This window comes from Aythya ferina, assembly GCF_964211825.1.
Source record: "Aythya ferina genome assembly, chromosome: 1".
Classification (NCBI taxonomy): Eukaryota; Metazoa; Chordata; class Aves; order Anseriformes; family Anatidae; genus Aythya; species Aythya ferina.
Window position 1 is genome coordinate 94,472,826 of NC_140296.1, and position 22,413 is coordinate 94,495,238.

General features: G+C 37.9%; 1 protein-coding gene across 7 annotated transcripts in view; it reads left to right on the forward strand.

Moving 5' to 3' along the window:
- The window catches only part of ERG (ETS transcription factor ERG), a 148,774-nt gene extending 128,138 nt beyond the window's left edge, over positions 1–20,636 (forward strand). For 4 of the 7 annotated variants that reach the window (XM_084516075.1, XM_084516074.1, XM_084516079.1 and 1 more), the window contains 7 exons: positions 2,528–2,731; positions 3,726–3,806; positions 5,858–5,929; positions 12,918–12,986; positions 13,351–13,407; positions 15,279–15,326; positions 18,160–20,636. In XM_084516075.1, coding sequence (XP_084372201.1) covers positions 2,528–2,731; positions 3,726–3,806; positions 5,858–5,929; positions 12,918–12,986; positions 13,351–13,407; positions 15,279–15,326; positions 18,160–18,680 — 1,052 coding nt within the window. In that variant the 3' untranslated portion in view covers positions 18,681–20,636. Of the gene's footprint in view, positions 1–2,527; positions 2,732–3,725; positions 3,807–5,857; positions 5,930–12,917; positions 12,987–13,350; positions 13,408–15,278; positions 15,327–16,775; positions 16,802–18,159 lie in introns of all 7 variants that reach the window. The other 3 variants (XM_084516077.1, XM_084516078.1, XM_084516080.1) reach the window with 2 other exon arrangements.
- Positions 20,637–22,413: the final 1,777 nt, after the last annotated feature.

Genomic DNA, 22,413 nt, shown 5'->3' on the forward strand with positions numbered 1-22,413 from the left:
TTACTCCCTCAGTTTGGACAGTGTAATACATTTTAATGAGCAAACTGACAACTCTACTGCAATGTAAGAGCATAATTGAGAAATTCTTGTTTCTGGTGGGAGCTTGGCTATGGGATTCAGCAGTTAGCTGAACTCTGGTGTACCTCATCTTCCACACAAAACTCTGCTGGAAGGTTTGTTGCCTAGGTTTGCAAAATACCGTGACTATTTCTGAGGTCCAAGCATTAGACCATCTTGAAATATATACGTATTCATAAACCACTGGATACACAAATGACAAATACCTGTAATTTGCAAACAGAAGGGAATGTTTTGCTACTAGTTCCTCTCCAACATAGATGTGCCTCTCAGAAACATTTCTGCTACTACTATGTTGCTTAATATTCTTACAGTTTTTCAGTTGCTAATATATGCAAGAGTCCTAACTGTGGCCAATTTTGCAAGCTGTGATTATTTCAGTTATTTGTCAAGATATGTGTGGACAAATATGTTGCAGTACCCTCTGCAATGGTGTTGACAGTTCTTTTCTGAAGCACAGCAGAGTGATGCACCGAATAATGAGGTGTCCTGCCTAGCTGGAAGCAGACCACACTGAAACTCATGGCATATGAATTTTGTTCTAAAACAAACATTAGTCTTCTTGCTGGCTGTCACTTCTTCCAGTCTTTTAGTAAACCTCAGCATGGTTAGCTCAGCAAGATCTTTTTTTTTTCTCAGTGTATTTCTGGAGCTGTGTTTTGAGGTGAATTACAACAACATTCAAGGTACAAGATAGTCAAAGTCACAGCCTTGTTATTTTGAGAAAGATATAGGTAAAAATCAGTAGTGTTTTTTTTTTTTTTTGGCTACCACATAGGCAGTGTGCTACTCATGTGACAATGTTTAGCAATAAAAAAGCAAAATTCACATTTCCAACTGTGGTAACTCATTAGTTATGATAAATAAGAAACATTTAAAAATAGGCATAATGAAAATATTTTGGTAATCATCCTGATGTTTGGTTGTTTACTTCAACCCATATTAAATGTAGTTGCTGGAATTCTCTGCTGTAGGTGTGGGCGATCTCAACCAGACCCCAGGGGATCAGACTTTAATCCCTGTGGTTTGCTACATATTTCACACCAGATGGAGGGGTTATTTTAAGTGATTTCTGGTGTGCTTGTGAGAATGGAGAAACACCCTGAAGCTCCAGAGGATCAAGTACTCTGACTTTCACTTCTGACTTAAAATTCCAAGAGAAACATCAGAAAAGGGGAAGTACTGATGAGTAAGGAATTGGGAATGAGCAGCATGACAGACACTGAATAGTGTCTAGTCAATGGAAAGAGGTCCCCACCTCCTTCAGATCAACCTGAATAATGGTCAGAAGAGATAATATGGCAGAGAAGTCAATACATAGAAAATATATTTAGGCTGTCTTTCAAGTCCCAGCTCTTTTGCAGACTTTTGTGCAATGGATTACAGCCATTTGACCTCTGTGTGCTGAAAGGCAGAAACTCTTAAGGAATATGTGTCTCCTTGGCTCTTACTTTTCTCTGCAAAAAGTATAAAGTCTTCATGCCAGGAGCTCTGTCTTCCATTATGAAGATGTGCATTGCAGGTCTTTAGGGACCTTCAGGCTGGTGTGGGCTTGCTCGCTTGCTCTAACTCACAGGAATAGCAAAAAGTAGAACGGAAGAGGCAGAAATGAGTAGTTTAGAGGAAAAAAAAAAAAAAACAAACAAAAAAACAACAAAACAAAACAAACAAACAAACAAAAAAACAGAACACAAAACAAAACAAAACAAAACTTTAAGTTAGAACTGGAGATTCAAATATGGCTCTTGAAGATTCAAGGTATTTGGGCTTGTTCTTGTTTTGTTCCCCCGGTGGCTTTGCCAATACTTCAGGTAGTAAGTAAAAAGCCATGCAAGTGTGGGAACATATAGCAAAGCAACACAAAAGTCTAGGAAAGGAAGTGCAGACTATTTTAATATGACCCACTCTAGTTTATAAAATAACACTCTAGCATATGAAATAAATAGTCGAATCTGAGTGCTTGCTTAGCCTATCTTAGGAAATAGTAATATTGATTTGAGTGGAAATTTCTCTTGAATAAGGGTACAGATTCAACTGAGAGCTTTGATTTTTTTTTTTTTTTCAGATGCAGGTTGTAGTGTTGTTAATAGACTGTCTTAAATGATTTTCTGAATAGTGTTCTTTACATGAGGAAAGAAGTCTGTGTTAATTTGTGGATAGAAATTCAGAAAAATGGCAAGATGAAAATATTAAATGGAAGAAGGAGCCCAACAGTTAATAATCAGGGCTTCCTGCTAATAATCAGGGTTTACAGCTCTTCACTATTTTTTTTCAATGGACAGTTATTCTCCTCTCCACCAAGTAAAACAAAGTAATTCCTCATGTACCTCCACCAGTCAGCATGCAGGGGATTAAAGTCTCTCCAATTTGGTTTACATTCTTTTTGCACTGATCTAGCACATCAACACTCTCTCCTCCCAACTAATTTTATGCTTTGTAATAACACTAGATCCTACGTTATGGAGTACAGACCACGTACGCCAGTGGCTGGAGTGGGCAGTGAAGGAGTATGGTCTCCCAGATGTGGACATCTTGTTGTTCCAGAACATTGATGGGAAGGAGTTGTGTAAAATGACCAAAGATGACTTCCAGAGACTCACCCCAAGCTATAATGCAGATATCCTCCTGTCACATCTACACTACCTCAGAGAGAGTAAGCCTGTTTTCTGTCTTTGTGCTAGTGCTTATGACCAATCTGTAGTTGATATCAGACTTTATTTTTATTGATTTGAATGGTATGAATACATCCTGATGAGTTTTCAGATGTCTCTGTTGCTAATGTTGCTAATCCTAGGAACATAACAAGAAGCCCGATCCAAAGACTCTTGATTTTGAAGAAAAAATCCCATTATTTTCTGTTGGCTTTTGCTCATGTTTGTTGAAGATAAGAGTTAGGCAATATTTATGCATATCCATCTCAGACAAAATTCAGTTGAACCCCAGCATATTTATCAGTACACTATAGGAAGAAAATCAGATGGGACTCAGTGCTAATGTTTTTTCTGGTCACATACTTTTTTATTTCCATTTTAACAATGAGAACACTAAATAATAGTGCAAACATTGATTTATAAAGCAAATTCCAGGCATGATTTTAAGAACTAGTAGCAGTTTGCTCTACTCTGAATAGGATAAGAAAGATTTCACTGAACTGAATAAAAGTTCTGTAGATTTGTGGGAAAAAAAAAAAAGATAAAAATAAAAATAAAAAACAGTCCCTGAAGTCCAAATGCAAATTACTTCTAGTGTAGAAGCATTTCAAAGGAAAAGAAGGGACTAGTGAATTCCTGACTTGAGCACTTTTATCTAAGCTTGAGGAAATTTCGCAGGTGTGCCTCAGTTTAAAGAAGTTAAAATGAACATGGTTTTAAAAGAAAAAAAACAACAAGCATTGCAACACCAGTGCGGTGCAGTCTTCTCCACACGCACACTATCAATAATCAGCCAGAAATATTCTGCATTCATAATTTTAAACAAATGAATGCTCTTGTTTAAGCTATAACACACATACCTCCCTGCAAACTGCAGACTGAAACTCACTGTTGGTAGATTCACATTCAAACAATCCTCTATGGGAAAATATGGTTTTAAAAGATAATTCTCATTTTTTTTTTCATTTTGGTGTTGCTTTTTGTTTTGTTTTGTAGCTCCTCTTCCACATTTGACTTCAGATGATGTTGATAAGGCCTTACAAAACTCTCCACGGTTAATGCATGCTAGAAACACAGGTAATGCTGGCACTGCTCCCGTTGCTATAGGTCATCTTCTAAAAGCACAGGATTCCTGTTTATGGGTTGCTTGCTCAAAGTGGAAATAGTAAACAAGGAGAGAGATGAGCGTATCCTCTCCTTGTTGTGTGTGTGTTTCTTGCACATACACACAGAAAAAAAGGTGGGGTCACTTAGGGCCAGATGGTGCAAAATGGTTTCCCCACTGATAATTTCTTGTGTTCTACAAGCTAATGGGGTCCCTAACACATGATAAACTGCAGGCTTGGGGCCTTTGTCTCTGAAAACTTTTTCCTCATTCTGTCTTATTTTACTGTCAGATCTATACCATGAATCCCAAAAACGTTGCTGGAGCTCAGAAGTGCAAGCATTTAGGCAGTGCTTGCCTAAATGCTGTGATATATGGGGACCATTTCCCCTCCCATGCAGCATATATTGCAGACTTAATAAAATTGTTATTTAGGCAGCTACCTCATCTCATTTATCAGCTATAATATGTGTCTTGTGTTGGGATCTCCACTAAATTCGATGTTAGAATCTCCACTGTCTGTTCTGAATGTAAAATGATTTTTGTTAGTACTCACACTTCTCTTAAGTTAGCACAGGAAGTATAGAATGTAGGTAGGAGAACAACACAACAAAAGCCTCAAAAATGTGTATTTCAAACTTTAACTTAAAATATTTATGAAAATACATGTAATTCAGAACAAATTTTATCTTTCTCTAGCAGTTGTGCAACAGAGGATGGCATGGAATTGTACATATAATATAGTATGCATATCGATTAAAGTTGTTTGGAATATTGCATGATCATGCCTGAGTGTATTAGTTGCCTACAGTGACCAGAAATAACAATTATTTATGAGAAATGAAAAAGATAATACAAAGGATAAATCAAAAAAAAAAAAAAAAAAAAGAAAAAAAAAGTAAAATGAAAAATAAAATTAAAAAAAAGGCAATATATCATATTTCACTTAGTTTTTCACTGTGGTAAATAGCAGTGAGTTTCATAGAGAAATGAACTAGATCAGAAGATTTCTCACTGAGATTAGATGTTTGCCATTTGACATAAAGTCCTACTGTGAGCTGTAGGCATTCAGGAAATCCTACCAAAAGCAACAGATTTTTTTTTTCCATTGACTTTGATGGGGTTTGGAATAAGCCTTAAGCCCTTTTTAAAAATAGATGGCCTTTACAGTCTTTTCCATCTTTGGCTGCCCAAATCCTAATTTGCCAAACAGCATCCACATACTGTTATCCAAGTGTCGTTCAACAGTTCCATGTGTTATCTTTTTCTATGTGTGCACTGACAACGCTGTTTTAAAATACAGTTCACCAAAATGAGATTGTCTGCGTTTATGCCATTGATCATTGCCACAGGAAAAATTGAATTATTCCATTGGCATAAGAGCTTTGGAGTGGGGTTTTCAAAAGGCCACAAAAGGATTAGGAACAAGTTCCTCATGAAGTCAGGAGTAACTACACAGATAATTCCTTATGACCCTTTTCACATTCCTAGAAATAGCAATTAGAGGTCTGTTGATGTAGAGCAATTTCAGTTCCTGAGATGTGAGATACCATTTTCTATTATCAAGAAATATTTTTAGTGGGGTTTCTGAGGGTCTGACACAGACCCCACCAAGGTCTGTGAGAAGATGCCACTGACATGAATAGGCTTTTTCTGCGGTCTCTGTGGGAAATATGAACTTGTTTGGGAAGTGCATGTTCTTCCAAGCATGAAGAGAAGGCAAAGAAGTCTTATTTCAGAAGATATGAAGCAACCTGCCCATGTGGGTGGGGATGTGTGGGGAGGGCAGTAAGGATTTCCTGAACTTGATTCTCTTCCCCCTTAACATTGATTTTACATGGACATGTAACCAGTCATGAGAGGACTTACACAGGTGAAAAGGCTAGCAGTATTCATATAACATTCCTAAGGTACAAAATATTCAGAGTCTTCATTTAGACACACTAGAAGAGGGAAAGTATCAATGGAATTAGGGACTGTGAAAATGAATCTTTAGGTGTTATGTCTTCTTCTTTCTCTTTAGGAGGTGCCACTTTTATTTTTCCAAATACATCAGTTTATCCAGAAGCAACACAAAGAATTACAACCAGGCCAGGTATGAACAATGACAACCTTTTGTACTATTCATTTGATCTCTTGAAGTATCTCTGTCTTTTACTCCTTCTATTTTCTCTTGATAAATGATAGGTTATATTATGTATGTACACACATACTATGTACACCTTTATATATATGTCTGCATATATAACATTGTGTAGAGTAAGATGATTAAATAGAAAAGTTAACATCTGTGTCATCCATTTATCTCTGCCTTTAAAGCAATGAAGTCTAGTGTTCTAGACACCAGAGCTGTGAAGAAGCTCTGAAGAAGCTCTAGAAGACTAGAGCTGTGTTCACTGGTTCTGTTGTGTGATTCCAGTGCAGTCACTTTTCAATGTGCTTTAGCTCCCTGTCTGTGAAATGAGTCAGGAATATCCTCCTTTGTAAGTTGAAATATATTGGGAAAAACTACTCTAAAATATTTCTCTTGCTCTCTATTTTTTTTTTTTTATTTTATACATCTGATCATGAATTTAAGAGACTGAATAAGTAAAAACAAACCACAAGGAAGTTCTTGTTGTTGAGAAGTGTGAGGTCCATGGAAGTATTGTGGGTGTGCTGTTTTGTGAAAGGCTAAAGGGAATAATTACAAAGATGAGGACATTGCTATGAAATAAAAAACTTTCTTTGCATCACCCTTCACAACTAATGATGTTGGAAAACTGCCTTATCTGGACATTTGCTTTTTCAGTAATAAGCATAAAGTATAGTAATACATTGAGGGGAGTTGGAACAAAATACTGAATTTAAAGGAAACCCATAACTGAGCCAGAGGCATACATCCAAGTGGTCTGAAGGGACATACACTTGAATTGACTGAGCTCTTTTGAAAAGATACTTTCTCTCATTAAAAACTTTGCCTTTCTTTTTAATAATAAATATTTTATTTATGTCTTATCAATGCTGTAGGGCATAATCCAGGAGAGTATATGCAACTAACTATTCTGTGTACATTTATATACAGGTATATATGCCTGTCTGTAGATCTGTTAATGCATAAACAAAAAAAAGATAGATAGGGAAACATTTACCAGACCAACACATGAATAAATCCACCCTGCCCAATTTATAGGTTCTTCTGAAATTCTTCTGCTAGAATTATTCATCTCTAGCAATGCTGTAGTGAATAAAAAGGAAACCACAGATCCAATTTGTATATTTGGCATTTGAATTTCACAAGGAATTTACCAAGATTCCCCACAACTATTTACAATAAAACTTCATTAGCACATTGTAAGAAACAAAATATTTTAACAAATCAAGAACTGGCCAACTAACCTGCTACCAAGTCTAAAAAGTAAACAGCTTAAATCGTGGGTGCTTTAACATTGCCCGCATTATAAATAGTTAATAGTAATGGGAAAAAAGACACAATAAAATTTGGTATAGACCTTGGAGATAGCATGAGATTTTGACATTACTCAGAACCAAAAATTCCTCCAAAGGATCCATGTGAAGTAGCCCAGAAGTCTTAGTCGAGATAAATGAGCTGTCAATATGCTAACAGCTGAAAATACAAGTTGATAAATGCAGTATAAAGCACAAGTTATTTGTATATCTTACTGATCTGAAATTAACCTTCTTCAGTCATAAAAGAAGAGCTAAACATAGGCAACTTTATTTATGGCACAATGAAAGCCACTGCTCTAGTTGTTGGCTGAAGTGAAAAAAAGTAAACAAATATAGCATATATTTGTTTATATTTGTTTATATTTGAGCATAGTGGAGGGTTGCATGGGAAATCTGATTGTACCATTAAATAAACCAACACTGTGGCCTTGTATAGAAAACCATATGAATCACCAAAAAGGTTATTTGCAGAAATGGTGTTTAGAGCAAGCCATGGGAATATGGAAAATCTTTTGAACCTATTGAAAGATATAAAAGTTTGAGATTGTTCAACTCAGGGTCTAGGAATGAAGAATCATGATATAATTATCAAATAGAGTGTCACAGAGTACCTGCTCTGTCTGTTTCCCAGTATTAGAAAAAAAGAATTTTCAGAAGAAGTTAAAAGGAAAGATATTTTCACGAAACATTAAAGCAGATTGTGTCTCTCGTGATCACAAGTTGTTGTAGTACCCAAGAACTTTGAATGGCCTAGAGGAATCTGGACATGAATATGAATGAGAAGACACATCATAGATGTAGAATCAAATACTAACTATGCAATGTTATACTAGATGCCCAAAGCTGTCAGTAGTTTCCAATGAAAAGGAGCATGCGACATAAGAACAGAGGTACCTGGGTGTCCTATAGCAAATAACCATGACAACTGAGAGGATTTCAGGTGAAGGCTAGAATGTGTCTGTTGTGAAATAATACAATTTTATCGATATATTTCCAGTGGTGTTCAACAAAAATTGGCTTTTCTATCCCAGGAGAAATTCTATGTTTTTAATATATATATATATACATTTTTATCCTAATTTCTGATGGAAAAATAAAATACTAGTTTTCTCTGAAGTAAAAGATATTTTTTTTTAAATCTTTTTAAAATTTGATATTGTGAAACCCTTCCTTTCAGCATTTTTATCAAAATAAAATATCCTGACATCTACAAAACAAAACACTTTATATTAACATTAAACTCATCTTTCTGTATTGATACAATTCCTTGTGAGAATTGTACTTCGGATATAACACGCTTCTATTCTTCTGTGAGAGCTGCTGTATCCTAACTAAGCATTTCCTGCAACAAAATATCAAGTGATTTTTGAAAGAATTATTTTAATTTATCTTTTACAATAGAGATCTGGCAAACATCTTCAAGGTCAGAATGTTCATTTAGAAAGAAAGATTTTTTTTCAGAAATTCAGTTTTATGTCAAGAAACTATTTTACTGAATTATTCCTTGGCTTTCCTTTCTGTTAAACACTACATGTCAACTAGACTGCAAAGAAGCTTTTCCATAACAAATCACATTTCATCGAAGAGCAATAGCAGACTCTCGGGACAATCATTTGATGACATGAAAAAGGTCAAAAACGAGGGTGGGTGGAGGAATAAACAAGGTTAAATTGAATTTGCCAAATCCTGGGATGCAATTTTGGAGAAGGTAATTAAGCATTACCATTGTTAAGGTACTACAATAGCAAATAGGAAATGAGCAATGTTTATAATGAATTACAATAACAAAAGCATATTACTTCAGTCACCTTTACAACAGAACACGAGGTTTCAGCAAGCTGAAAGTAACACAGTGAAGCTATCAGGAGCTCAGGAAGACCTAATATGGGTTTGTCTACGTCTCATCAAACAGAAGCATTCCCATCAAAGATTTGCCCAAGATAAGAACATGTTGTACTAATTTTTCACGAACAAGAACAGATCTGCTTATCTAGGATAGCAACATGTTTATCAAGGTGCAATTCTGAACTAAGAACAAAGTTGGAATTTTGTGCTGTTTCAAGCAAGGCTGATAAGTGGATTTTTCTATTAATGGAGAGGGTGTGGTCAAAAAAACATTTTATGATATATTAAAAGGCAAAAGTTTTCTCACAGTACTAAATTTGTACCACATGTATTTCAGGTCAGTAAATGCCACTGAGTACAAGCAGACAGCATCACACAGCCCTCTCAGTGTACAGATATATAAATATTTTAAGGGCGGGAGGAGAGGAGAGGAGAGGAGAGGAGAGGAGAGGAGAGGAGAGGAGAGGAGAGGAGAGGAGAGGAGAGGAGAGGAGAGGAGAGGAGAGGAGAGGAGAGGAGAGGAGAGGAGAGGAGAGGAGAGGAGAGGAGAGGAGAGGAGAGGAGAGGAGAGGAGAGGAGAGGAGAGGAGAGGAGAGGAGAATACCCACAAGTATGGAAGTATTAGAATGAGTCCAGAGGAGGGCCAAAAATATGATCAAGGAGTTGGAGCTCTTCTCCTCTGAAGCCAGGCTGAGGCAGCTGGGGTTGTTCAGCCTGGAGAAGGGAAGGCTCCAGGAAGATCTTATAGTGGCTTTCCAGTATCTAAAAGGGGCCTACAGGAAAGCTGGGGATGGACTCTTTGTCAGGGGTGTAGTGATAAGACAAGGAGTAATGGCTTTAAATTAGATATAAGGAAGAAATTCTTCACTGTGGGGGTGATGAGGCACTGGAACAGATTTCCCTGGAGAAGCTGAGGATGCCCCATCCTTGGAAGTGTTCAAGGTCTTGTAGGATGGGGCTTTGATCAGCCTGGTCTGGTGGGAGTGTACCTGCCCGTTGCAGGGAGGATGGAATTAAATGATCTTTAAGGTCCCTTCCAACCCAAACCATTCCATGATTCTATTATTCTGTAAGTACCTAGTCTTGTTTAGAAGATCCTGGACTTGTTTGAACCTCCAAACACTGTCCTTCAACTGGCACCATGGCTGAGTTATTCCCTTCTGTAGAAGAAGAATTTGGAAAACCCTGGAAAAGTGACTAGAATGCTTCTGAATTTCTGTGAGTTTTCAGGCGATAAGGTTTCTCCAACTGCATCAATTGATAGCAGGTGTTGATCTCAACCTGTCCAGGACATCAATGTGATTCAGTTCCACACCCATTTTCTGCTAAGAGATGAATGCTTGTACAATCTTTTTTCTCCAAGTATCTGAAAAATGAGACTCTGGAATAGTTCTCAAGAAACCAGGGATAAAAAGGCACTAGTTATTTAAATGCGATACAACGATAAAATGCATATGTCAGCAAAAGCAAAGTTTTTGAAGTGTAAGATTCCAGGAGACAACATGGCTGGGTAGTGCCAGTCTGTTCCTCAGGCCAAACAGACTAAATAAATTACAAGCAATTTGGTTCTGAATTTCATATTACACTTTATTTGCATTTGATATTCCTGCTTATAGTGCTTGGAAATGGACAGAGAGATACATCTGGTGTGCACAGAGCCAGTCTGTGACTGTTTCTTTACTTCCCAATTGCTTTCATTTCCAATAATTTCTAAAATAAAGCACAAGCATTGTTAACAATCATTATTTGCACCACTTTAGTTCTATGATGAGGGTACTGATACCTTACTGAAATCATGGGCAGGCTACATAACTCTATGATCTTGGCAACGATTTCAGCTAATGTGTGTAAGCCAGCCATAGAAAAGCACAAGCAACTGCAAAAGATTTCAAAGGGTAAAAAGAACGACTGAATTTCGTGCATATACTTTATCAAGAAAGCTTTTAAGTTCTAGTTCTTTATGAATAAAGCTTTTATGGTTTAGTTTCTTCATTTTATATACTAAACCATTTAACTGAAATAAAAGTAATGCATATGTGAAAAAAAAAAAAAAAAAAAAAAAGGAAAAAGGTAAATGAGAATTTAGTTTAGACACATAAAATTAAGCAGCTTGTCCCAAGAAGCGGAAAGGTATATTTAAATAGATGAAGCAGGAAAAACAAAACAAAACAAAACAAAAAGAAACAAACAAAAAAAATCAATCAAACAAAAAAACATCGCTTTTTGGAAGAAATAGAGAATATGTGGAATATGTGTATATAGCTGTTCTTAACATTTAAGCATGTTCACTATTTTCACATTCTAAGGTTTTAGAGATCTGTGAGGATACTGTGATGTGGGAGGAACTGTGAAAGAAAATTAATTATTAAATTTGAAATGACTGGTAAAAGAGAAATGAGTGAAAATAGTAAAGTGCAACAATTAGTTACTCTAAAAATGCTAGATGATGAGAATTAGACCAGAGGGTGCATCTGGGGAAAAGAGGACTTGCAAGCTTGAGGAATAATATCAAGGAGAGAGCATGATAAAGTACATGACACCACTGAGAGCCACTAAGAACAAAAAGAATATATAATAGTAGTTTAGGAGAATCTCCAAAAGACAAAAACAAGACTTGGTTGTTTCCCATGTCCCTGCAGAAAAAGAAACTCTCAAATTCAACCTATAAACTTTGATTAATCTCAAGGGATAACAGGAACAGACTAGTAAAGAATTGCAAAGTAAATCAACTGAAGTCTATCTTCTTAAAATAAAATACTGTTACATACACAGTCTGGAAGGGAATGTCACACAGTTTATTCTTAATCTGAGCTCTGACCTCTTGGGAGACTTTTCCCACAAGGCTCTAGTATAAATTGTCCACACTGCACACTGTGTGTCATTCCTTGGTACCTTTAGCTGAGGAAGGTGTTGCAGGAGCTATCCAATACACAGTTTTAGCAGCAGTTTAGTTTGTTATACTAAGTAGATTGATATAGTTAATTGATTATGATGACAAGAGTCACAATGACTAATCTACTGCATATATAAGTCGCTAAATCTTAACATAAATCAGGTATCCTTAAAGACTAATATTTCACTCACCAACAAATGTAGTTTGTAGGGATCTCCTGACCTCAAGGAGTAACCTTGAGAGGTGTCCCAGTCCAAAGGGAGATCACTGCTGTGCAGCCTGCTGTTTCAGCAAGGAGTGCTCAGATTAGGCTTTCTCTGACTGCTTGATATCTGTATAAGATAAAGTGATTGGCTTGCAGTCAGACTTAGAATCTTACCATGTTGCTTTCAACCTCTTGATGTAATTTGCCATTTCTCCATGAGGAATTTCAGTGAGTCACCTGTTCAAGGGCTCTTTGTTCATGGTCACGGCCATGATCACCCACCTGGTGTTCTATTATTAATGAGCTGTCCAGTTCAGGGAACAGTCATATTGAGGCCTACTGTGGTTCATAAGCCTGACCAATGCTTATGTCAAGTGCAGGAGTTGAACATATCAGTCAGACAAGATGACCAAAGGGAGTACTCTGAGCATTTGGAAATGTTGGACTCTGTAGAGCATTTGTGCCAGATATTTCAGGCATCTAACAATAGGCACCTCCAAAGAGCACTACAGAAGACAATATGATACTCTTATTTTTAGAAATCATACAGACAATAAAGGGTTTAACAAGGAGTATTCTTCTTATTTCAGTGATTTTTCTAGTCCAACAAATCACCCAGAAATGTGCCTCTTATGGACAGGTAACACTTTATACCATATCTGCATGAAGGACTGTATTTTTCCTTTGCAGATTTGCCTTATGAGCAAGCCAGGAGATCAGCATGGACGAGTCACACCCACCCCACTCCTCAGTCAAAAGGTAAAAAAGATCTGCATATGTCCAGCTTGTGGTCCCAATGCACATCTGTTGCAATCCAGGTATACCCTGAGGTGAACTGATAGCAGCTATCTCAGCTCTCAGCTCAGAAGGACTTATACCTGTGCCTTGTTTGGAAAGACTGTTAGCTGTGTATAGGCAATGCTGGGTGGAGTTATGGGGCAGTCTCATGTTCCTTGAATGCAGGCTTCATCAAGTCTGTGACCGTATAGTCTCACAAACCTAAATCCTACTGTGACCATCATTCAGTAGTGAACAGCAGGAGTCCTGGGCATGTGGTCTGTCACAGGATTGGAGAACAACTTCCAGACTGGAAAAATAACTACATGGATTTCTCCATTTTCAGCCACTCAGCCATCATCCTCAACAGTGCCCAAAACAGAAGACCAGCGTCCTCAGTTAGGTGGGTGTCATTTTGTTTGAATTATGCTTGGGTGTGACAGGGTTTGTTGAACATGATCAGAAGGCCATCTCTCTCCTACCAACCAGAAGCCAATTGTAAGATCTAATTCAGTGCACGAATGAGATTTCCAGCTGGTGACGAGTAATTCCCTAGACCTGTGTATGAGCTGACTCTGCAGCTGGATCTTAGACGGAGTCTCCCATGGCTATTAAAACTTGCTTTTAGTAATGTTTAGTGGCAATGACAATCTTTCAGAGTGAGAAAGCTGTTAAACAAAGTACCTATGTTCAGTTTAGACACACAGCTGGAAGATAAAGATGTCAAAAGAAGATATATTCCACAGTAATTGAAATGCTAGCAGTTGGAAAATATGCATAAACAAAGAGATGAAAGTGGATTATAACACATAGAAACCTATTTGAATTTTACATCCTAAAATCCTGAAATTAAACAGGAAAAAGAGAAGGATTTCCAACCTATCAAGAAACTGTGAGGAGAAAATAGGGGTTTATTGAATTGTAGACTAGTGTTTCTGCAAGATGGGTGCATTTTGTGGTTTCAAAGCAGCTAATCCTTGGGGTAGGACTTAAGCCCTTACTGTGAAACTAAACTGTAGAACTGTCTTAGATAGGTAGTTAGAAAGCAGTGCAGTCTGAGTCAGTGATGGATTTTGCTAACAACAAAAGGGTAGAAGTAGGAAATACAGGAGATTTGGAGGATATTCTTAGCTCAGAAGACTCTGAGCCTGTTTTTATCACATGGATTTCAAATCATTATTCTGGTTTTTGTTATAGCTGGATAAGACTGTGCACATGACTATGTCTCGTTAACTTACATGCATGCTGCCTGGGAAGTATTAAACTGTTTTTTGCCCAGATAGCATTTTATCTAATCTGGCCTCCCAACCATGAGAATCTTTCCAGAAATATATTGATGATTTATGTAAGTCCTTGGGACCATTAAATGGCTGTGTGTGAGCTGCCCAGATTATTTAAATGTGTAAGAAATGTAACCTGATTTTATTCTTGGCTGTAAAACTGATGGCCATTTGAGAACAGCTGTTCAGAGACGAGACAGCCCAGCAACATGATTGTTATACAGGGACCTACACACTGTACTTGCTGACCATTGCTTTGTCTTTCCTACTTCTGTCACAGTCTTTCCTTTTTCCTGTTGTATTTCAGTTCAGGTCAAAATCAGCTTTCATTTCCACAGGGGATCCTCATTTCCACATGAGGAAGTCATTGAGATGTTATGGGATTTGGAAAACCCCAATTGCAAAGTTGATTCAGGAGATCCCTCACTGGACTGTGATGTTAAAGAAACAACCCAGTCACATTGCCTGGGTTCAGCCATGCCCTCTCTGCCCTCTTTTGGAGTCTGTTTTGGCACAGAAAGAAGTAGCAGTGACAAGGGGAAAGCAAATGTAGCCCCTCAAGATGAGAGATCATTGTCCTTTCCTCACCCCATCCGTGCCATGGTTAGCAACGGGACTCTGGCCTGTGGGCTCTTGCACATTGCAAGGGTAGATAGTTCCAAAGGGTATCTGTGTATTTGTGTACTTTGTTTAAATGGGAAGCAGAATACCTCTAGACCAAACTTACAGTGTGTCTGAACATTTGTTTTTTCACAGTAATACAGGAAAAAAAAAAAAAAAAGCAAATGCGTATCCTTGCAACTGTTCACTTGCACACCAAATTTTAAGGGAAAATACGCAAATATTGTGATGCAGGGAAAGGAACAACTTTTGCCAGTGTTGGTCCTGCTGTGTCATCAGGTGGCACTCGCTAATCCTCTACAGGGTTAAAAATAGTACTTAAAATACATGACATTATTACGTGATTTAAAATCTTTCTTTCACAATTTTTTAGATCCTTATCAGATTCTTGGACCGACCAGCAGCCGTCTTGCAAATCCAGGTGAGAAGGGGCTTTGCTGATTTAGGAGCTTTTTTCTTCTCTGATAGTGCCCCCACTCCTATTTTTAGGCCTGAGTCGGAAGGTGATGTGACAGACTTTGCCATTCTTCAGTATGGCTCAGTGGGAGCTGATGATAGCCAACATGTCACAGGATTGTGTTTCTGAATTACTTAAGAGTGGGATTGAGCTCACAGATGTCAGTCCCACCCTTAAGACACAAACTCAGGTGTCTTAGTGTAGGTGTCTAGATATGAGTTAGGTGTCTTACTTACCATGATAATCATTGGAGATGTAGTTAATATAGATGTTTATCTCATCCTAGAATAGGTGGTTATATTCAGTCAAATGTCTCAGTAGATTCCAGTAACTATATCAATAGGGGTTCACTTCTGTTGCCTAGACATTGGGAGTTTTCTTAGGTGCTGTAAGATATCTCTTCTGGCCTCCAGGTACTCCTCCAGAAGAGCATGTGTCTCTTACTGATGTGTGTCATATATGCCGTAGATTCTGTTAATCCACAATTCAATGACATAATGACCTTGCAAATAAAATATTTTTTGGATGAATAACCCAAACCAACAAATATATATGTGCAAAATGGGAAAGCAGAATCTATTTGCAAAGAATAACTGGATTAGACATGTCAGAAATGTTAGCCCACTCTAAGAGGAAGGTAACTAGGTGCATAATAGACAGGGCCTTGTAGCATATTTTAGCTGAAGATGAAGATCCTTCCTAGTGAGTTAACTGTGAATTGTGAACTGTGCAGATTTCGCTGTTGCTGCTCTGAGTCCACAGGACACACTGTGGCCATATACCACTGTAATCAAGCACATAATCTGCCACAATAGATTGACATTATTTGTGCCACTTCCTACTTCCCTTTCTTTAACAGCTGAAGGGTGCAGTGCGCTTTTTTCCACATTGTGGGTCTCCTCAACCCCCAGTAATGTTTCACCTTACAAGAACAATCTTACAGCCTCTCCAAGAACAAATTTGCCAAAATACTGCTCCATTTCCTTTTGCTTTATCCCAAGTGACATCAAGCACTTCTGTATTAGATAACTTTTTAGACAGTTTTTGCATTGCATAGGAAAGTAGTTAAGTATTAAGAATGGGGCTTTCCCAATGACCTCAAGTGCTAGGTTTCCAGGTAACACAGATCTTAATTGGAGGAGGGGGCGGGGGGGGGGGGGGGGGGGGGAGGCTACCTCCCTTTAATCTGTTTGTAAGTCTCAGGCTTTTACAATTTTGTCAAGTGTGCATTTGGTAGCCTTCACTACTGTGGAAGACACTAAAGTAATCTGGATTGGGATACTTTTTTAACATGTGGGTATGGAATTTCTACACACCATCATTCCTGTGCTTTAACATGTTTTGTGTGTTTATAAATTGGTGGAATTAATCTCTCATTAAAAGGAAATTGACAGCAACCATTTATTTTCATAGGACCATATATTACATTTGGAAGGCAAGTGTTTATGTTAGAACATATGTTGGATTGCTTATTCAAAAATTTGTGTTTTGTCCAGTGCTGAACTGTTTATTGATTTTCAAAGGCTAATCCCCTTGTTATGTTTCGTGTATTAAAACTTGCATGCCTTGCTCATACCATGGATTCTTTTGTTTGTTTGTTTATTTAATGCATGTTAATGGAACAGAAGAAATTCATTAAGGACAGTTTGGATAAATATCATTTAAATGAATATGGGTTTCAGTTGCACTGAAGTATAAACTGCTAATGGATTTCAGATGCTATTCTAGCTTGATATTATAATTTACCGCTATAAGCTTTCTAAAGAAAAGCTTGTTTATTATACCCACATATCTGGTTTGGGAAAAAAAAAGAAACTCAACCAAATCCTGGTCAGAGATGTACTTAGAAGTTAGCATATGCAAGCTGGTTGGCAAATTCTGCTGACATTGTGCTTGTGAAACAGATTGCCTTGCAAGCTGCTTCAGCTGTATTTTGCATCATTTAAGTGCTGCTTTATTAAGAAATGCTAAGCTTTTAACATGAATATCAGTGGCAAGGCCCTTCATGATCTACTTTCAATTGCCTAAAATGGTCAAATTTTATTCCTATAACTGGGCAACACACTTCTGCAAAGTTGACAGCAGACTAATTATTTTCCTTTTAAAATGAAATTGGCAGAGGAGGGAGGAAAAAAAAAAAAAAAAAAAAAAAAGCCAGTTTTATGTCTTAACTTCAGTAATCGTTTAAACTCTTGTTTGACACAGAACAATGATGAGAATGAATTTTATGGACCTTTTCACTGTTTTTGCAAATGTTTTGCCCTATGGTTGTATGCAGTGCAACAGCAAGCTAATAAGTTTCCGTTCTGCATTTCCCCAAATGCTGCAAATGGGTGATATGGTTTGGCATGAGTCCAGCTTTCTCTAAACTTCTCCATTTTGTGTAGGCTTATTCCATAGCAGAGAACATTTAGTTGCAACATAATGCTGTGAGAACAAGCAAAATGTTACGCAAGTAAAAGCTGTTTGTCCTGAACTTTAGAGATTAGTTTCCTAAATGAGCACTGTATGATTTCCCCATCAATTGTCTACACTGAATGACATTAGGTAACTATTAAATCTCCATGTAATGGCATTCTGCCACCCAGATGAGGGAAAACATGACACATTACCATTATCTCTGCTCTTTAAGATTTCATGAGACAGGGCTAGGAGAAAGGGGACTAGTTAGGGTAAGAAGTAGGAACTGACATTGCAACATTTCCTAATAGGGTCCTATGTGAGAGCCTGAAAGAACTGGTGTCTTAACTTTATTATTCACTAGTCCTGACAATTCCATTCTTTTTTTCCCTAATAGGGAGTGGGCAGATACAGCTATGGCAGTTCCTGCTGGAGCTTCTCTCAGATAGCTCCAACTCCAACTGTATCACCTGGGAGGGCACCAACGGGGAGTTCAAGATGACCGACCCTGATGAAGTGGCTCGGCGCTGGGGGGAGAGGAAAAGCAAGCCTAACATGAACTATGACAAACTCAGCCGTGCACTCCGCTACTACTATGATAAAAATATTATGACTAAGGTTCATGGTAAGCGCTATGCCTACAAATTTGATTTCCATGGAATCGCTCAGGCCCTCCAGCCTCACCCCCCGGAGTCATCCATGTACAAATACCCGTCAGACCTCCCCTACATGAGCTCCTACCATGCACACCCCCAGAAGATGAACTTTGTAGCTCCCCACCCCCCTGCTTTGCCTGTAACCTCATCCAGCTTTTTTGCTGCCCCTAATCCATACTGGAATTCACCAACTGGAGGTATCTACCCCAACACCAGGCTGCCAGCAGCTCATATGCCTTCTCATCTTGGCACCTACTACTAAGTGGGGAAAAAAAAGAAACACCAGAAAAAGGAAACAAAGACACTGCTCACTGGGACACAGTCCCTGATGAGCTGCAATGAACTCTAATGGAGTACATGAATTAAAAGTGCCTAGAGACAAATGATGGTTTGGCTGGGAAAAACACATTTAAAAATAGATGTCAAAAAAGACTTTTTGTAGTAGGGATTTAAAGGAGATATTCATGAAGTATTAAGATACTAAAATGTAATGTATATGGGCATCGACTCTGTGGACCAAACAATAGACTATTGTAGGTAAAAGCATGAAATGATAAGGAAAACCTACAAAAGCTAGTGGTCTTAAAAAGTTGATAAGCTTATGTGTAAAGTTTGATATCTTGCTAATGCAAAACTGGGACTATACTACAGCAATATAAGGATAAGTCTATAGTGACCTAACACAATATATGAATCATTACAAAAGAGGGGGGCGGTAGGGGAAAAAAAGCAAAGAAAGAAAAAAGAAAACTACCTGTATTTAAAAAATAGAAACATATCAACAAAAGGGACTGGTTTAGTGTGGAAGGTGATTTGGAATATAAAGGCATTGTTTTGGTTAAAATCACATGCGTTCCATTCATCAACGTGTTATCAGCTACTCAAACTGTGAAGACAACCCAAACTTTAGGATTCCTTGACAGTATTACAAGAACCCTGAGCCAAACATTGGAAATGAGAACGTGCTGAAGGGCAAGTGTATGATAGTAGATCAGAGGCCTACACCTGACAGAGGAAGAGGAAAGGAGAAAGAGGAGGACAAAGGCGGTGAGAATGGGAGAAAAGAAACTTCTTCACCAGTAGAGACTGAAGAGACTGAAAACTTAGTAGTGTTGGGACTATGAAGAAATACTTGTTTGGACTTGCGAAACATTTTGCTCAGTATCATACCATTCCCAGTATTACAGGAGGAGCAGACTTGTTTTTAGAGTAATAAAAAAGTGAAAAAGGGAAAAGCAGAAGAATTCAGAAATCAGAATATGCATCTCTTTTTTAAAAAAAAGTAAAACTGGAATTGTGTTTTATATTTAAAAGTTACCAGTTAGAACCTCATCATTATTAAGGGGGTTTCTTTTCTATTGGTTAAAGCAAGAGACAACCCTTGACTGCCAAAATCAGAAATCATCTAAGTATTTTTGTTAGGCGGGCGCCAGTTTTTCTTTATTGAGTCGCGAACGCTGTGCGTTTGTCAGAATGAAGTATACAAGTCAATGTTATTTTTTCCTTTTTATATAATTATTATATAACTTATGCATTTATACACTACGAGTTGATCTCGGCCAACCAAAGACACAAAAAGGGACAATCAAAATATTGTGGCCTTGAATTTTAACTCTGTATGCTTAATGTTTACATTATGAACATATTAGTACTTAGAATGCAGAATGTATGTAATAAAATAAGCTTGGCCTAGCATGGCAATTCAGATTGACACGGTAGTTTGTATTTGCATTTGCATTTTCAGTGCCTGACACACCTATCAGAACTTCTTCTCACCAAATTAAATTATGTTAGGCATTTTGTTTTAAAAAATTTTTGTGAAATCTGGCAATCATGAAAATGTAGGAAAAAGTAGCAATGCTTAGCATAAACTAAATGTGGACAGGTGCTATGTATATTCTTTTCCAGACAATTCTGCCAAAATGTTTGCAAACCTTTGTAACAGCATCTTGCCAGTTGTGTCCTAAACTTCTTTTGCCCAGAGACTGCATGCCCAGTTCTTTGACAACTTCATGGCCAAGATTGAAAATGAAGTCTAAAGGAGTCCTTTAAGGAAGAATCCTGTTACCCAGAAATTATCTTTCATTGGCATCAGATTATGCAGCATAATCTCAGCCTGAGATGTACCTTCATACTGACACATACGTTGAATTACTATGCCCCCTTCCTATTAATACATACTGTATCATTATTAGTAAATAAAGTGAATAATGAATAATTTCCATTATTCCTCACTTTAGAATGGAGTGTATAGTAGCTTGTTAATTTGTCATTGCAATCCATCTTGGCTGTTTACAAAGGGCAGGATATTTTCTTTCTGTTCTAGATTTAGAGGCTTCCCACACCGTACCCTGGGCCCCAAAACTACATCTGGTGCCTAATGGCATGATTCCTTTTTTTTGTTTGTTTTGTTTTGTTTTGATTTGTTTTGTTTTGTTTTTACCCAACACCAGCTGAAGAACTGGTCTGGAAAATTAACACTGACATTTATGAGTGGTTTTCCACATCAGGCAGTGTTTACTGCAGACACCCCAGTCAGCTATATCCCTTTCTTTTGCTGTTGTTTTGTCTTTTTTTAAGACAAAATGGGTGTGGTTTCAGGTTTTATAGTAAGTGTTCTGCAAATCCATTTCACGGAGCATTAATTGGTGCTCTGCAGTGGGAGCCTACTTGCCAGACTCCTGTGTTATGAGTGTCTTGGTGGCAGTTTACAAGAACAGGATTATATTACTAATATTTGAGACCTGAGCAGTGGCATTGTAAGCCTTGTGGTTGTTTGGGAAACAAGCATTGTAAGTCTGTATCTCTTAAAAAATAAAAACTTACTAAAAGGTTAGAAAAACTGAACTCTTGGAAGAGGTTAGTCACTCACTATTTTAGAAAGTTATGACAGGCACACCTCTATGCTGGCTATAAGAATAATAGTTTGCCTTTCAATGGAAATACATCTACAGATGCTTGCTATCTACTTCATGTGTACTTCGAACTCAAAAAATGGTAAGTGCATTGTTGAACCACCTCTAAATTAAACACTTAAAAATCCAGATAAAACAACCATTTTTGTTTAGATTGGACAGAATACGCCTGGAGGCCTTCAAAATATCCCCAGAGCTCACAGAGCTGCCCACAGGATTTCCAGATGGTATTGCTCAACTGCTGTCATATACAATGGCAGTAACATCCTGACATGGAGAGGTAGGGTCCAAGTCTTCACTGGGACAGGGATGTGATGAAGACCCCTCACAACTGAAGAGCAAGATCCTACAGCAGGCCCCAGGTAACTCACTGGCAAATTAGTCCAGGATGAGGATCTTAGTGCTATACTTACAGCTTGCAGCTTTCTAGGGGCTTTGGAATACCTGGATTTTACAGCTCTCAGGGAGAAGATGGAGAGCCCCTACTGCTGCTAGGGAACTTGGTTAGGGTAGGTTGCCCATCTGCTGGTGGGGTCTCCCTACAGTCCTACAGCAGCTGCCTCACAGGTTCTGTTTGCTGTGGGGCAAGCACCAGCCCAGTGTCCAAGGGTATTGGCTGAGGCAAAACAGGCAGTGGATCCATGGCAGTGTCTCTGCTCTCTGCTGTTCACTGCCTGCTACCTGATTTGGCCTTGCTAGATGATGATCCTCTTTCATGCCCCGCCCCCCCCCAAAAAAAAAAAAAAAAGAATAAAATAGAACAGCACAGCCAAAAACAGCCAAAGGTAGACTCTAAAACCTCAGTTGAAAGAGCTGTATCTTTGCCCTTTAAGCACCTGGATGCATGAACAAAATGACCCTGATCAGTCCCCATTTGTAAAAGTTGGTTTTGCTAATGCCTTTGTTTAAATTAGGACTCCTTTAAAAGTTAGTTATCAGTCAAGTCTCATTCCTTATTACTGCACTCTGTGGACTGCTCTGAAAGCAGCAACTTTATTTTTCCTTAACTTTAGTGATTAATATGTGCTTATCTTTCACCAAGAAATATCCTTCTGTCCAAGAAGCTACACTGTTACATGG